Here is an 18837-nt window from a genome sequence, read left to right as displayed (position 1 = left end):
CCTTTAAATATGAGAAGAAATCAAATTTTACTTGTAATAGAGGATGAAATACAATGCAAAGATGTAGACTGTGAAAAAAGATGATACTGTTTGTGGTTACATAACTCACCATGCCATGATGGACCACATCTGGGCCATAGCTAGGGTATAGTTGAAGTTCGGATCAATAAAGCGAGTGAACATCTCGAACGTCTCATAGGCCGAGTGGTAGGTCGGATACGACAAAATATCCCATCTATTCTGGAATTCCAAAGTTAATGACGATTTGAATACAGTCTAGAAGCCGTGGGCAAATGAACACCTTACATAGACACCGAACAAGACAAATGTATCCTTACAAAGATGCCTAACAAATTATTTATGGCTTTTTTTATCATTAAATTAAAAAAAAAAATGTTGGAAAACCGGATGCGATATTTTTTTTCGCTGCAATTTCCGAAAGCTCGTTCGACTTTGGTTTCCATTTACATAACTCCAATCCACTTTTTCATTTCCGTTATACGATTTGGCGGCCCCTAAAGGAGCAACTCAACCTTCCACTACCGCCAAGTGGATATCGCTGAAAGTCTATTTTCATTTCCACTTTCTTTTCTCAATATAAGTAGTTAACATAAGTAACAAGAAATATCTTAAAAAAGATAAACGACATAGTTTAAATGCTGGTAGTTATAATGTAAAACTGTTTTTGAAATAAATCAACGAACTAATGGGTTTCAGCACGGATAACAAAATTATATCAGTTTGAATCATTTTTGGTGATGATAAGACTGCATTTGAATCAGGAATATGATTTTATTAATGTCTCATTTGAAAAGATACATCGACTTATTCAGCTTGCATTCAATCTTAACTTTGTTTCGTTTTTAACTGCAGATCTGCATTTTGCATCTACCGCTACATTGACATATTTCATCTTGACCAGTAACGCCACCTGTCGCGTCATATCCGGGGCCAAAAGAATATTATAGGCTATGCCGAAAAAGCCAATATGGCCGGATAACACAACACGTCACTGTGTCCGTGTCATGGCGATGGCGCGTAGGTAAAAGTATACTTACTTCGTCGTACGTAAACCACATGTCGACGCTCGGGACACCTGCCCGTTGGTAGAAGGTCGCCATATCGCTTCCAGATCCTAAACTGTAGTAAACACTGCAAACACCAGTAACAAAGTATCTTAATATGTATTTTAAACAAATATTATCAATACGAAAGTATTGGTCGAGACATGAAAGCAACACAGACATATTGAAGACAGCAGAGGATTGCTTTGTTTTAAATATAAAAAAAAGCTTTTCATACAAATCAGGAAGAAATAACTGTCCGAATTGACCTCATATCGTTATTTTTAGAATTCCATAGTTTCTTTTTTTAATTATTTGTTAACACCTACGTGGACATAAATTTGAAGTTTAATATAATTGACATGTTAAATTGATTGACGTCTCATAAACGTAATGTTACACTTTTGTGACCACATAGGTCATTATCTGATAAAGGTAGTTAGAAAAACGAGCAACGAAACGCCACACATATGCAGCAATTTGGATAAGTTGAGAGCGTAACCCTACACGAGTTGTCTACCTTGGTTCAGTTCCGGCATTGTTAGGTGTTCGATCGTTCCAGACATCGTACAGTGTCTTAAAAGGAGTGTTCTTTTCGGGATTTGGTACCTTGAGAAAACAATGTGACAGTATTTAAAATAAGCCTTAAACAACACAATGAGATACCTTTGTCCTAATACTGTACAATATGTATTCAGATGAAACAAACACCTTCAGTTAGTCATGCGATAACAATTAATCCCACTCTCTTGATTTCTATTTTATATACAAGAATATTACCCTATATAATCCGATCTGAAGTGGACCTACTTTTTTGGCGGATTGATACAATGAATCCTGCAGCAGTGGACTGGTACCTGCTGTGAGAACATACGGGTAGTCACAGGCGTAGTCAACGTTGAGGTAAGCGACGGTGCGTTCGTATAACACTTTCATGTATTCCTGTTAAAGAGGAACACAGGTCATAAGAATCATAGTTTAATCATAAAAAAAATATTTTTTTACGATACTGATTTCATTTTTCAAATATTTATTTGGTTTAGGTTGAAAATTTCAGAAAATGTTTATATCAGACCTGTATCGGTCATATAGTCTTATTGTATACCCACTTCACGGAACACAACCCGATATGACAAAATATGAGCAATATATATACAGTGGAACTTCGTTCACTCGAACTCGACGGGACCACCAGAAAACTTCGAGTTATTTGAGTGTTCGAATTAAGCGAGTTGTCATTTTTGGTGCAAAGTTTGATAAATATTTGTCAACATTATATAAGCATTATAACTCCGCTCTGTCGCTCATCAGTAATATGTAAAGACTGGTCAATACATGTAAATATATATGTAATATTTCGTTCTGTAACTCGTAGTTTGGTGTAGCTTTGCCGATATAGTCTCGATAAAATGTATATAAAAAGGATGAGCTCACCTCCACCCATTCCGTGGAGCCTATCAGGCCGTGCTCCTCTGCTCCCCACGACCCGAAAACTATTGTTCTGCGAGGCCTTAAACCTACAACACATGGTACAGTATAAGAAATATTCGTACATATGTACATACCACAAATGAAGTCAGCACACACTTTTTGCGAAAATTATATTCCATATCATATCAAAACAGTGACATTATTTCACTTTACCGGTATATCACATTATGTTAAAACAGTGATATTATTTCACTTTTTATCACATGATGTTAAAACAGTGATATTATTTCATTTCATATAATTTCAAACAGCGATAGTATTTCACTACATTTCATACAATCTTAGAACAACGATATTATTTCACTCTATTTCATATAATGTAAGAACAGCATTATTATTTTACTATATTTCATATAATGTAAGAACAGCGATATTTTTCACAATTTATCATCTGCTAGCAAAGTAGCATTACTTCATAAAATTTTCCATGATTTTACAAAGAAAGCACACCCAATATTCCAGATAATACCACGATCGATTTCGATCACGTATACGTATCAGTTAATGACGTCAAGGTAAACTGACGTCATTTATTAATTATTGTCACTACGTACAATTATAGTTTGATAACATAATGATGTACATACCTTGCTTTAGCATGTTTCCAAGGACACGAATGATTTCCGTGAGGGCGGCAGATCCGGAAAGTGGGTCAATAGCTCCGAAAACCCAGGAATCATGGTGGTTTCCCAACATAATATAACGATCTACAAAAAAATAAAAAAATAAAAAAATAAAACAAATTAAAAAGATAACAATTAACAAATAAGACCCCTTTGTATTGATTTTTGTATGAATTCAATTGTAATTCGACATTATAAAATTAGCATTGCCAAAATCGAAAGTCTTCGTGTGTGTTCCATCAATAACCTTGGAGGCTACAGACAGGTGCAAGATTATGTCAGGAAATCTTACATTTTGTTGGCATGTAGTAATTAATTCTTGTTGTAGATTATGAATCGTAATAATAGATTTTAAAATGAAAAAAAAAATAAACAGAAAGATTTATATCTAAGAGGAATGAGTCCCTGTCAGTTTATCACTGTTTATAGAAAACATATTATTGGGAAAGAAAATCCTAGTTTCAAAATGGAGGCTTCCTCATACGCCCGAGGTCACGTGACGGGAGTCACATTCACGGAGCTCTCAGTGCATTTATAAAAGACCCCATCTCGAATCTTGAGGAAGCAGGTGTTTGATGATTTCCGAAAGAGAAAATGTCAAGAGAAATGTCACCAAAACATCGAGACAATAATTATATAATATAAAGACATTACTGGTGAATCAATGTCATACCTGGTTCGACCTCCCCGCGAATGTAGCCGATCACGTTCCTAACTGTCTTTGTCTCCTCGAAGTTGTTTACGGTGAGACGAGCTTTTCTGTAGAAAATGAAACCAGTGAAGTTACATTATAGTGGAAAAAGATATTCACTACATTTCTACATGTGTAATATCGAAAATATTTATTCTAGAAAAGTGATATTTTTCAATAGCGAAATATATCAGGGTTTTTTTTATTTGACCAATCAAAACACTGCTTACAAATGACAATGGGAGAACCTGGTCGATTTTAATTTGCTATAACTGTAACGAACAGAATACCAATAATATCTTCAGTAATACCATACGCACGAGTCGTACAATATATTTGGTATTACTGAAGACACTGTTAGATATCATCTATGTTATAATAAACTCGACATAAAGATCACTCCTGCGAAAAAATTAAGGAGACACCGACTTTGATAAATCATCAAATTTCACTGAGAAACTAGACTTTTATTTTGTGAGCAAAATCACGCAATTTTCTACAGTTATTTATCATTGCCAATTATTGTATACCTATAGTACTATGATGTTTGTTTTTTTTCATTTATTTATTTATTTTGGAAATCCATATAATCATGCTAAAGCAATACATGTCTCCAATCAGCCCCTGCTAAAAATAGTAACAGTGACCTTGACCCCAAAACCCTGAATCTAGAACTTGACCTGTAGCTACGCATATTGAAGTTACTATACATACCACCTTTCATCAACATATCCGGTGAGGGACACATGAAATATAAATATTGATATATAAATGTCAGTAAAGTATACGTACAACGTGGAGTTTGTAAATCCAGGTCCAAAGCGGTACGTTATTGGTAATCTGCCTCTCCATGTTTCGGGAACTTCCGGCCCAGTCATTGCACTGTACACAAGTAGAACATGTTATAGACAGACATAACTAATAATAAGGTAGTGTGACGTTTTCTTACAATAAAACACGTCGAGATAGAGATACAAACATCTGGAAGAAAAACAGACTGAGCCTCCATCAAACATATAAGGTAAATAGACTGTCATTGGCAATTCGTTTCAGATATCTAAGTAACATTTATATTTTTTATATCCATATTTCACAATCATGAGAGTGATTCTCGATCTGCGGTGATAGATTTGTAAGATGGCGAAAACGAGGCTTTATGGGGAGTGGCTGGCAGATTAAGTATCTTCTATTCTATATATAGTTCTTGTTGGTCCTCTTTTGACATTGTACTGTTGTTGTGACGTCATTAGGGTAGGGTAAGGGAATATCACACAAACAGAAATGATATGAATACAACGGTCCTGGGTCATAAAAAAGGAAATATCAACCTAATTAAGCATTGATGTCATTTTTTTTAGTTTCATCGGGGTATGAGACAAATTTTGTTTGCAAACTGTATGAATCCGCGTAGCGGATTCTTACAGAAGTTTGCAAACAAAATTTGTTTCATACTCCGATGAAACTAGAAAAATAATTGACATCAACGCTTATAATTAATTTCTGAAAATGATTTTCTAATTTAAAACATTTTAAAACGTTTTATGTACAATTTTACTGGTTTAAAATGGGATTATTTTTCTCAAATCAATACGCAACGACAATTGTCGTATTGTGACGTCACATTTTTCGCGCCATTCTCGGAATTTCTTTCATAGAAGAATGAAAAGAATTTTTCGACCAATCACATTTGAGTATATACCATAAAAACAAAGAAAAATTAATTATTCAAAGATACAACTAGAACATATGTGTTTGTATACGACATCGATTATAGTTAAACCTCATCTCCTCTCCTTCCCCAGTGTCTTTCACTTGATTTGGTTAATACAACTCAAAACATGCATCCCATAATTGCCATTTTATTGAATGATGTATTGTGATAAAATTTCAACAATAGTTTACCAACAATTTAAAACATATTTTGTAGACAACTCAAAGATGACACACGAGATATTTCTAGAAAATAAAAAAATACCAACTTTTACAAAGCATACGTCTAGAGTAAGCATGAATTAAATGTGAACAAATGAAAGAGTGGAATGAAGGAGATAGAAAAGGTACAGGAAATTGTTTAAAAATGGTGTCACAAGTGCATGAATTCCTAGGTAGGCTAGCTTCCAGCACAGATAGAGACTGGACGTGTTTCAGTTCATGATCTAAATATGGTGACAAGTGGTGTGTGGAAACTGTGACACAAAGTCATTATTGTCCAAATACAGACGTAATGCAATGATCACACTTACATCGTACAACCAATTATCCTAAACGTGTCTGTTGATCAAAGTTTGGTATATTTACTGAACCGATCGTCGCGAGCTCTCAATGCCGAAAAATCATACTTGCACGGCCTATGACATCGCCACGCGAAAATATATTTTCATCAAGACTGACAGCGCGAAAATATCCACACCGCGAACAGTTTGGAGGCTGACTAAGCGAAAATTTCAACGCACGAAAATATTCACTTTTACAGTAGCATATCCAGTGATATTTTCACAAACCTATAAATCACTATTCTAGTGCAATTAAACTAAAGTAACCTGATCATTTGATGGTATGAATCATTGTCAATTATTTCGGCAAAGTATGCGAAAAATTGCACATACCAGGTGAATTTAATCAACTCATATGGACCACATAAATTATTTTATATTGTACCCTAGCCGTCATGTTCACAATTGTCTGTATGCGTAGCACACAGTAGGCGGATTTGTTTGACCAGATTTGACTCTATTAATAGCATAAACGCATACACACACTCATTTTATAAAGGTTTGTAAAATATCGTCGGATTCATTATCTAGATTACCATTAAAGTATGTGGAGATATATATATTATAAGAGATAAATATATGATATGCAGGTCTTCATTTCAATATTCATCAACAGTCAACACATACACAGGTAAGTAGTTTTTATACTGTACAGTTAATACATTTCATTGGGCTAATATTTCGCGGTTGTCCCAGTCGTAACTAGTTCGCGGGTGTTGGTATTCTATACTATTCATGTAAACACGCCTTGTAAACACTCTGCATAATTTCGCGCTATATTTGATAACCGCATATATAGCGAAAATGAATATCTCGCGAATACTACCAGCTATGCAGTAATACTTGCGCGAGTTTTGGCATTTCTTCGTTTGACACAATTAGAATGTTCTTAATGATGGTACTCTTTGTTTGTTTGACCACCCAATGAACAGCCAGGGTTATCCTGAGGAGGGATCTCCTTGTAGTAGCTGGTGACTACCTCACTGAACAACATACGAGAGTCCCGTCGCATGTCATCCAGAGCAATTAGGGTAAAATTTCTTGCCCAAGGACACAACAACGAAAGCACAGACCGGTCCGCTTCTCGACACGGGTAGAGAGTTTACAATCATGGTGTAACTACGATTTGAAAGTTCAGGTATTGAAATGATATTAGTTGATTGATATTAGTTGATTGACAAGTGTAATCAAAAGCTCAAAATATTGAATAAAGGTTTGATAGTGCGCAATCTAATTTAAATTAGGCTTGTAATTTCCACTCCTCTACGATACTCTACGATACTCTACGATACACTTCAATACATACTTTAGTGTAATTAAAAGCTCAAAATATTGAATAAAGGTTTGATAGTGCGCAATATAATTTAAATTAGGCTTGTAATTTCCACTCCTCTACGATACTCTACGATACTCTACGATACACTTCAATACATACTTTAGTGTAATTAAAAGCTCAAAATATTGAATAAATGTTTGATAGTACGTAATTGACAACAAGGAACATGTAAAATAGCATTTAAGTGGACACAATATCAAAACACTTCAAAGAAATGGAGAGACAAGATAAATACCACTTGAAGGAGACAGCAGGAAGAGAGAAACAAGCCACGTGACCTTACGTCATATGCTTGTAAGAGGGTAATCAAGGAGCATACTGAATCAGGAAGACGTTTGTGACGATAATTATGATACTATACGTATGTGTTAAAGCGCGTCAGCGTGCACTATGGGTAAGATAAATGTGGAAATCCCCCTTATAGAGACCAACCAACCAATTGTTTTCCCATAGACCTTAGTGTTAACGTTTTGGGTTATTTCATTCAAATTCTTGAATTGAATATGACGATTATGGCTTATAAAAAAAGTTTAGGGTCTGATATAACACCTTATCAAAAAAAAAGTTGGGTCCTTCAGCTCAAATTTTCTCCAGGGTAGCCATTTTGAAAATAGGTGAATTTCGCAGTAAAAATTCTCAAAAATCTTAAATGTTTACCTGTTTACTATTATTACGTGAACTTTTGGGAAAAAAACCAATCGGACTTAAGAAATTTATATCAACATTTCTTATTGATAGTTACCTATCAGGCTACATATCTATTTTCTCACTTCATAACATAGTGGCCAATCAGTGGCTGCCAGACATTTTATCCTTGGCTCAACGTTCTATACACAGGGGCTGTTTCAAAACTATATTTTTTCAATAATTTTCCTGTTGACACGAAACTTATATTTGTACAGTGGTACCATTGTTGACTGTCACGGGGCTAAGTACAATAAGGACACAACCAATTGTTTGTATGTTGTGAGTAAATATGTAGGTCATTTCATATTCACAAACAGGAAGTCAAAGATTTATATATAGATTACGCGGTTACTTCCTCGACCAAGGTTTGTGGATAGAGGGCGATATCTCTTTGTCATTGGGCATCGCGTCATTTACAAGATACTTATTACAGGGTATCGTGATAGAGGTCAAACCGCAGGCAATATCAATACAAAGGTCATTCACATATAAGTACCTCAAATGTGTTTCGAAGGACATTCCTTTAGCATATAATGCGTTCACTATTTGGCGATAGCGTATGCATGTTACGATTAAGAACGAGACCCTTTTAGTACCTTGTACTTGTCAGTAACATTATAAAAATCTAAAATTAAATATAGAAATAATGTATTTAGTTTTTTGGAACCTATATATAAACAAAGGGAATTCATTGGATCCGCAATGGTTATTTATTCTCGTGAAAAGAACAATGTTCATCGAAAAATGAAGGGGGGGGGGGGGGGGGGGGGGGGGGGGGGGGGGTTACATCATTATCCTGTTTCCTTCTCCTTCTGAGATATCATATTAATGAATTTGTATTAATTAGTTTCTCAAATCAAACGGTCATCTGTTTTCACAAACACAAATCATCTGAACTTGATAAATCCCCGTTCTTTTTCAAGGAATGAAATCATTAAACCGCTGTAATCTGATTGGCTAATGATTCACTATTTGTAATTTTCTATTTTTATTGTCATTTCCTCAAAACTTAGTTTGAAGTGTTTCATATATCACACAATCATTCATATCTTCAAATCGTTATGTTGAAATTCCTTCCTTAACTACGGTGTAGTCACATGTACTATCAAGTAAGATACAGCCTTAACTTATTGGTCTTGTGACAAACTCATAATGTACGTAGATGTACATGTATATAACTAAAGACAATGTTCCACTTCTGACTAATATATACATACATATGCAGAGAAAAGTTTCCAAAATTTCAAATGAAATTCAGGAAACCAGTCCAAGATTTCCTCTGGTCACTTACGAGGCGTGATAAAGAATATGCAACTTGTTCCGTAATTCTCTGGTGGAAATGAAACGAATGTTATGTTCTGTTTCAGACGGAAAAAAGAGAGTTGTCATTATGGTTAGATTTTGGATGTTTTTAGATATTTCTTTTGACCTATTTCGGGTTTTGCCGTCCCCTTCTAAATACCAATACTTTGATCGTTTACATCACAAAACAACTCCAAGAAGGACGAAGCAGCTATATGATGTCCTAACATCACTGACGAGTTCAAGAAGGACAAAACAGCTGTATGATGTCCCCAACGCCACAGACGAGTCCTAGAAGGACGAAACAGCTGTATGATGTCTTTAAAATTACTGACGAATCCTAGAAGGAAGAAACAGCTGTACAATGTCCCTAACATCACTGACGAATCCTAGAATGACGAAACAGCTGTAATATGTCCTTAACAACATTACTGACAAGTCCTAGAAGGACGGAACAGCTGTATGATGTCACTGCCATCACCGACCAGTCCTAGATGGATGAAACAGCTGCATGATGTCCCTAATATCACTGACGAGTCCTACAAGGACGAAACAGCTGCATGATGTCCCTACCAGCACTGACTGGATATAGAAGGACGGGACAGCTGCATGATGTCCCTAACATCAATGATGAGTCATAGAAGGACGGACCAGCTGCATGATGTCCCTAACATCACTGACTAGATATAGAAGGACGGGACAGCTGTATTATGTCCCTAACATCAATGATGAGTCATAGAAGGACGGACCAGCTGCATGATGTCCCTAACACCACTGACGAGTCCTAGAAGGACGGAACAGCTGCAAGATGTCCCTACCAGCAATAACTAGATATAGAAGGACGAAACGGCTGTTTGATATCCCTAATATCACTGACGAGTCCTAGAAGGACGGAACAGCTGTATGATGTCCCTACTAGCACTGCCTAGATATAGAAGGACGGAACAGCTGTATTATGTCACTAACATCAATGACGAGTCATACAATTGTAGAAGGGCGGTACAGTTGTAATATGTCCCAAACAACATTACTGACGAGTCCTAGAAGGACGGAACAGCTGTATGATGTCACTGTCATCACTGACCAGTCATAGATGGACGGAACAGCTCTATGATGTCACTAGCATCACTGACGAGTCCTAGAAGGACAGAACAGCTGTATGATGTCCCTAATATCACTGACGAGTCCAAACAGGACGTAACATCGGTATAATGCAGTTTGCTTTAAGGCATTACTGAATCTCTCATTCTTTTTATAGCACTTTGTTATAGTTATATGATAACTAAAACGGTAATGTTATCACTCCCTGATTTACTCCTTGGTGATGTCACAATACGTTTGACGTCATGAATCTATGACATCACTATTGAAACAATTTGAACCTGTTACTAATGACGGTCGCGGTATGTTTAATTACACTAGTGGTCACAATGTATCCAAATGGTTTTTAAAACTGCTATATTCAAATAAATGCAGTTCATATAAATGACATATCGGTCTCACCCTAAAAAGTGTTTTGCGTCTCCGTAGCCAATCGGCTGTGCAGGAATGGTGGAGTCTGCGATCCAGCTTTCACTCTTCGGAATTCGGTATGTATAGTCTTCAATGGAAATGTTAATTAAAAATACAGCTGATTTTATTGATCAAACCTGGGACAAAATAAAACGAAATGTCCAATATTTGTCGATTTCCTTATGACTAGATAACTTGAAATGGTGACAAACCAATGGTATATATACTGATTATGCTGTTATTATAATACGTTGTATACATCAAATTATAACGATTATTTTTTGACATTTTAGGCAGGGATTCCAAACCTTTCTTAAGACGGTTTAATATTCGATTTTATTATTACAATACGAACTATAAGTTAAATTTGTACCAAGTAGAGATTGAATCTTCGACAAATTATAAACATTTATTGGGTATATTTTTTTGTTTGTTTGTATGTCCCTCTGTAAGTTTAAAAAATAGTGACTCAACTTGTACAAGATTATATTGTTACCTTTTGCGGGATAAAACATGGTGAGCATGTCTCCATCGGGGCCCGTAGTTCCTCTCTGAACCCCTGACCCGGGGAGCCACCAGCTGTTGGGGTAGGTAGTATTCCCCATGTTGAAGTCTTCGGGGTCCGTGTACATAATTATACCGGTAGCGTTGAACTGCTGGGCAATTTTTACCTACAAAAATCCCTTTTCATCAGTTTCATATATACGCATTAGAAAATAATTAAGCACCTAAACCGAAACAACCCGTTTACCACTGTAATCTTTTGTTTCTTGACAACACTCCTTTAATCTATTGTTTATTGACAACACTCCTTTAATCTATTGTTTATTGACAATACTCTTGTAATCTATTGTTTCTTGACAATACTCTTGTAATCTATTGTTACTGACAATACTCCTGTAATATATTGTTATTGACAATAATCCTGTAATATATTGTTTATTGACAATACTCCTGTAATAATTGTTTATTGACAATACTCCTGTAATATATTGTTATTGACAATACTCCTGTTATAAATTGTTATTGACAATACTCCTGTAATATATTGTTATTGACAATACTCCTGTTATAAATTGTTATTGACAATACTCCTGTTATAAATTGTTATTGACAATACTCCTGTAATATATTGTTATTGACAATACTCCTGTTATAAATTGTTATTGACAATACTCCTGTAATATATTGTTATTGACAATACTCCTGTAATATATTGTTATTGACAATACTCCTGTAATAAATTGTTATTGACAATACTCCTGTTATATATTGTTATTGACAATACTCCTGTAATATATTGTTATTGACAATACTCCTGTAATAATTGTTATTGACAATACTCCTGTAATATATTGTTATTGACAATACTCCTGTAATAAATTGTTATTGACTATACTCCTGTAATATATTGTTATTGACAATACTCCTGTAATAAATTGTTATTGACAATACTCTTGTAATATATTGTTATTGACAATACTCCTGTAATATATTGTTATTGACAATACTCTTGTAATCTATTGTTTCCTGGAAATACTGCAGTTATCGATTGTTTCTTGACAGCACTCCATAAACCATATTTGCACATTGATATAATTCTAGTAAGTCACTTTAAACTAAAAAAAAATTAACATAACTTTATTTAATTTTCAAATGTGACATGATATATAGTTGATTGACTGATGTATTCAATAAAACCGAAAGTTGTGTATATCACATGATACAATAAAAGTGAATAATGTGTCCCAAATACAGTTCTATATCAAAGACATTATCAGGAAATGAAGAGACAAATATTTAGAGAACAGCCCCGAGGAAGCTAAAACAGCTGATCGGGAGGAGTACCAGTACTATCTGAACATGCACGTGCGGAGAGTTGCCCGGATCACCTACCTTGTCACCGCGAAAGATTCTGCCATATCTGGCAATGACAATCTTTCCTTCCACGGAGATAGATTGGTTGTCTCGGAGGAAGACGAAATCTTCGATACGACCATAGTTCACGTACACCAGATCTCCCTGTTACACGTAATTTATAAACAAATCATATCATGGAGTCAAGTCGGCCACCACCGCAATGGCCGTTTGCGCAATTTATCGATGAAACATGTTGCAAAGATGATTTGAAATTTGAAACAATTGCGACAAAGCATATTATAATGCAATGTACCTGTTATGTGAATATGGTATTTCAAATAACACCGGTACATAACTACAGCGAATATCTCTGGACATTTGAGACGAGTTATGTTCCTGGTATTACATTGTGCATTTGTATGTGAATGACAAAGTTATTGTTTATTAATACACATAAGAACATTTTCCATGGCAATTATTACTTTTTAATGATTGTTGCATATTAAATTATACACACAAAATATATTCCATTCATCAGGGACCCCACCCCCACCCCTTACACGCCACAACGTCTTACCCCCTCCGCCCTCGCCTCGCAACACAGTCCTACTTCGGCCCCATACCCCCTACCCCATCACTCAGTCTTTTTTTTTTATCTCCGCTACCCCCGCCAGACAGTCTTAACCCGCCCAATATCTTGCCACATAGCTTCACTTCCGCTACCCCGCCCCCTTCCCCGTCAAACCATCTAACCCCAGCCCCTTGCTTTCGCCCCCTCCCCCCACTTACCCCTTCCCTCCATCCCTATCCCTTACCTCCGCTACCCAGGCACCACATCCTCCTTGCTTTCGCCCCCCAACCCCCACCCCCACCCCCCATTAACCCCCTCCCTTCATCCCTATCCCATACCTCTGCTACTCCAGCCACGGCGAATGCATTGAATGGAGGGACAACTTCCGTGTTATTTCCCTCCGCATCTAGCGGCGCCTCAAATGTAGCAGCCTGAAACACTACGTTATCTTGTGAGATCAGTTGTACCTGCAAAAAATATCGTATTCCACTATGTTTCACGTTTCATAAACACAACAAGGTCGCTCAAGGACGTTACATACATATATGTATAGTATATCAGTGTTGAAATCAACCAAAGAATTCGTCTGTTACGTAGGAGCGACTTAATTACTGACAGTTCTAACTAAACCTCGTTATCCCGTCAGAGGTGATTATGAACGTCCTGAAATAACTTCGACATATCTGGAGTATTCGAAATATCTTGAGTATATTTTATATAGATTTTTTACTGTTTGAACTGAATTTTACGAGTTAAGCTGGGCCTTCGAGTTATAAAAGTTTGACAATATACCAGTTGCTGCAATTTCTCTGATGGCTTTTCGGGTTTGACAGACCACAGCAGCGTAACGCTAAATTTGAAATCATTTAAATCATTTGTCGCGAGCCTTCATGTTTGTCGCCACATACTCCAAAGATTTATTCCGGCTCCCAAGAAGTATTTTACTTTACATTATAACTCTAATACACTTATACAGGAGTTTGTTGATGCATTTCAACACTTTCACCAAGAACTAAACATTTAGAAACTAACGCTGACGCCGGGTGACACCATAAGCTGCCCTCTATCCGAGAGGCGAGCTAAAATAGCGTTTTTACAATACGGTCTGTTGATTCCTTCTTAATGACGTCATTGTGAATTTTTCTCAAAGATGTGATACCAACTCACCGTATTGGGGTTTGTCCGGTTCGGATATGACATTAAAACGTCATACGGCGTTACTCGTACCATGTCCAATCCGCTGCTACGCCATTCATTGGCTATGATATCGATTATTTCATCGCCTCCTGCAGTTCCGGACATGCGCGGTCGACTGGTATATCGTCTGAAAAAGACGGAACAAGTATTAGCTTCCCCCAAAGCAGTATTTGTTAGTAAGCAGTTAGAGTAAACATTGAGATAGATATGTATGTTCAAGCTGGCGTAGTTATGCTGAGAATATATTTATGAGATATATGGTTTGGTATCAAGTGCGTTCACGAGCGGACAACTGTTACCCTGCTAGTTGTTGGTCAGGTGGTAATGTAGAGTTTCTCTCATACGCATATAAGCTATCTATTTCCGACATACGCAAACCAAAGTGCCACCGTGTGTACAATATCAGAACAGTGCCTGACAATCCCGCTCAAACATTCGGATCCCTCAGATTTTATCAACCAGATTTTGTTTGCAAATCAGTTCCCAAATGGTACCTCTACGAATGGTGACGTCACAGACAGCAGATAATCAATCAGTATGAATAGAGAATGCTAGCGAGCCAAGCAAAGTATAAAGACTATTTTATCCATGTGCAATCCCCACAATACCCATGGTACAGCGGCCAATCGCCCAATATCTCTACCCTTACCCCCAATCTCCGGGGATACCCCAAGTAGGAAATTATATAGACCACATTTTAGACAGATTTCAGTTGTCAATCGAATAAATACAATGTAATACCATTTATGTTTTACGCTGGATATTTGATGATATCTTACCTGAGATTCTCCTTGATATTATTACTGTCCAAACTTTTCAATAACACGTCGACTGCATTTTGAGTTTGTCTGCAAAAGAAAATATCGGTAAAGACCTTACTGTATAACATGAAATCTTCATGGTGTAAACATCTTCGTGGTGTATAAAGCTACGCAATGTATAAATCTGGGCGGCGCCTACATCTTCATGGTGTATAGATCTTTGCGGTGTATAAATCTGCATGGTGTATACATCTTCGCGGTGTATAAATCTTTGCGGTGTTGAATCTTCTTGGTGTACAAAATCTCCTTCGTGTATTAATCTTCTTGGTGTATAGATCTTCGCGGTGTATAAATCTGCATGGTGTATACATCTTCGCGGTGTATAAAGCTTTGCGGTGTATAAATCTGTATGGTGTATAAATCTTCTTGGTGTATAAATCTGCATGGTGTATAAATATTTGCGGTGTATAAATCTTCGCGGTGTATAAATCTGCATGGTGTATAAATCTTTGCGGTGTATAAATCATCGCGGTGTATACATTTTCGTGGTGTATAAAACTTCGCGGTTATCACGATATATAACTAAACAGCGTGCAACCAGTGCTTGCTTTCTGGTAGATCATTACTCAGCCTATATCGATACATGTAGAACCACCAATATAATATTTATTTTTGCTTTCTGCTCTTTCAGCGTTCACTACATTTTATTCATCGCGAATCCGACACGACAGGGAATAATTCAACGACGTCGCCACAAAACGGCAAAGGTACATTTGTACATCCTTGTGTTAAGGAATTTGTAATGTAATTCAAACTCAAAATCAACAAAAAAGAAAAGGTAATTTGGTGTGGTTTGTTTTTGTTTATCGTCCTATTAACAGCCAGGGTAATTTAAGGACGTGCCAGGTTTTGGAGGTGGAGAAAAGCCGGAGTACCCGGAGAAAAAACACCGGCCTACGGTCAGTACCTGGTAACTGCCCCACGTAGGTTTCGAACTCTCAACCCAGAGATGGAGGGGTGAAAGTTTACTTACATTGTATATATAAAAAAAAAACTCATGAAAAAGTACAGGTTTGAGTGTCATTGAACATGTCGAGGTCCCGGTGGACAAATTGGCGATCGGTCACCTGTGATTTATCTCGGGCTTCTAATTTACATTTATTTCCAACCAAAGGGGCTTGGGTTCGACCTCTAGATTACATATAACTGGTAAGGGCGGGAATATCATCTTTCAAAATGCAAAAATAAACAAGTCCTGTATTTTAAAAGTAAGTGATCTGGGGATCGGTCCGGCTTATTTTTTCATTCTGTATCATAGAATGTGCCAAGTCCCTGTGACTCCAACATCTGTATCACGTTTGAGTTATATAAATTAACCTTACAGCGTACTCCGTGTATATGTTTCGTGTCTGTACTACATATCGTGACGGTCTTAGTTTTAATAGTTTCCGTTACTGACCAACACAGGACCGTAAACACAAGGGCGATTGAAATGCTCATGACACCTGTTGGCACAGAAAAATATATCGCGTGGCGAATAGGACATGTGAAGCACGCGACTGACACGCGCAAAACCACGTCATATACACAAAAACTAAGTATACAGTATGACAGACCGTCACATTTCAATGTGTACAATAGCTGATACACTTAAAATCTCTTTATGTCATCCGGCCGACTTCAACCTATAACGTATATATACTATATACATGTACTATCATTTCATATTGTGAACCTCATAAATACATATGTATGTGTAATTACGGGTAATAGAAGGTCTGACGGCGCTCGAAAGGTTTTGATACTTGAACTTTAAATGCTGCCATTTGGTCGTATTTGGACTATTCAAATATCAGATACGACAAAATTATATGGATAAGTAAATGCTTGTGTAAACAGGTAAAGCTTGAAACGTACTGATCAGTAAGTAAGATACGCAAAATGTTTAAAGAATTCAGAACAAACGTTAAATGTGTAGCATTCTTGACATTAATGCACCTATTTTGGAAAATGATGAACAACCACAGGTTTATGTGCTTACACGACAGCTACGCGCCTGGGGTAGATTAAGTTTCTTGAACATTCAAACAATTCAAGTTCCAATAAAAATGTATGGTCAAAAAAACCTTACTTACGTTCGTATTCATTCAAAACGAGAATTTATTAAAAAATGATTAATTAAAATAGTCATCACCTAAAGGTGTAGTTTGTCATTGGGTTCAATGTCCAGAATTTCCCCTTTATCTGATTTTAATGTATCATGATATATTATTAAAGATTATATTGTTTGTTCATTATAAAATAAGAAGTACACGTACGCCTCCTTGACTGGACCGTTTCCGTTGACGTGAGGCGTATCCGAACTGGAACCTCTTGCGGCGTATCCGATCCCAAATCCAATCCCCAGGCCAACAAGACACACACATATCGCGCCCAGAACGAGGCGGGAACGGACGGATTTCTTCTTTTCGTTGTCCATCGTGTTGATAGAGAGATTGGAAAACCTGTTGAAGTTAAAAATAAAACAATGATAATAACGTTGAGGGATGAAGTCAGAACGTACATGTATTAAAGCTATCTTTGTCGTTTGTTGGCTTTGACTTTAAATATATTTTATTGCCAAATGGAGACAGACGATTAGGTACGAGTTGTTTCAACTTACAGACGCCCTCTCCCATCATGCAAATAAATTTGATTACATGGAACATTGAGATAGGCATAAGCACATAGAATATCTGACGAGTTCGCAAGACAGAGGACATCATTCAGATTCTTTGTTTGCTTAAGTTTTTTAACTCATCACAATTACATAACATGTGTGCTTAATAATTGAATCAGTTTGTACATACAAGAATACACATCAAAATCTATTGCTGGATTTGTTTGTAGTTCTGTAAATGTCGTTTGTCATTTGTTATACTATAATGATGGGAATATATCTCCAACCAACAGTAAGTACAGCCATCTCTGAATCAGGGATCAAATAATTCATACCGCAAATGTACAAATTTTGGCGATAATCTTATTTTAGCGGGTTTTTTTTCCCCTCGAAATAGTTCGTTAGATATACATAATTGCGCTAATTAAACCCTATCTATAGTTTTTCCTTCGGCAAGAATTTTGAGTGCGCTAATTTATCATTTCGCTAATTCGATTAATTTCGGTTATGCGCTAAAATGTATGTGCCGAAATACGTATCTTCACAGTAAGCAATATGGTTGTGAATGAAATCCCTGATACAACACTCGTCAGTTACTGTATTGCTAATAATATTTGCGAACGATTTAATTTCGCGGTCATTAGATAGAGCGCGAAAATACATATCCAATAATGATATTTAAGGTTTCATATTTTAACTTAAAGACCTGTCAAAAACGAATCTTTAAACTTGTTTTCGTTTGCAATGAGATTTTATGAAACTCGTCTCGAAGCTCTAAAATTTACTTGCAAAGGCTCGCAAAAACGAAAA

At 36.4% G+C, this 18837-nt stretch overlaps 1 protein-coding gene across 5 annotated transcripts in view; it reads right to left on the bottom strand.

Moving 5' to 3' along the window:
• The window catches only part of LOC117327025 (putative N-acetylated-alpha-linked acidic dipeptidase), a 65478-nt gene that overhangs the window by 3168 nt on the left and 43473 nt on the right, over positions 1-18837 (bottom strand). For all 5 annotated transcript variants that reach the window (XM_033883838.1, XM_033883842.1, XM_033883839.1 and 2 more), the window contains 15 exons: positions 17687-17872; positions 15387-15455; positions 14578-14734; positions 13749-13877; positions 12876-13001; positions 11476-11650; positions 10971-11067; positions 4662-4751; positions 3852-3937; positions 3143-3262; positions 2499-2581; positions 1875-2006; positions 1585-1673; positions 1059-1152; positions 110-240 (listed from right to left, as the gene is read on the bottom strand). In XM_033883838.1, coding sequence (XP_033739729.1) covers positions 110-240; positions 1059-1152; positions 1585-1673; positions 1875-2006; positions 2499-2581; positions 3143-3262; positions 3852-3937; positions 4662-4751; positions 10971-11067; positions 11476-11650; positions 12876-13001; positions 13749-13877; positions 14578-14734; positions 15387-15455; positions 17687-17872 — 1764 coding nt within the window. The remainder of the gene's footprint in view (positions 1-109; positions 241-1058; positions 1153-1584; positions 1674-1874; positions 2007-2498; positions 2582-3142; positions 3263-3851; positions 3938-4661; positions 4752-10970; positions 11068-11475; positions 11651-12875; positions 13002-13748; positions 13878-14577; positions 14735-15386; positions 15456-17686; positions 17873-18837) is intronic.

The sequence above is a fragment of the Pecten maximus genome, chromosome 5, assembly GCF_902652985.1.
Source record: "Pecten maximus chromosome 5, xPecMax1.1, whole genome shotgun sequence".
NCBI lineage: Eukaryota > Metazoa > Mollusca > Bivalvia > Pectinida > Pectinidae > Pecten > Pecten maximus.
The sequence above is the reverse complement of the archived record's forward strand: the minus strand, read 5'-3'. Positions and strand labels throughout refer to the sequence as shown.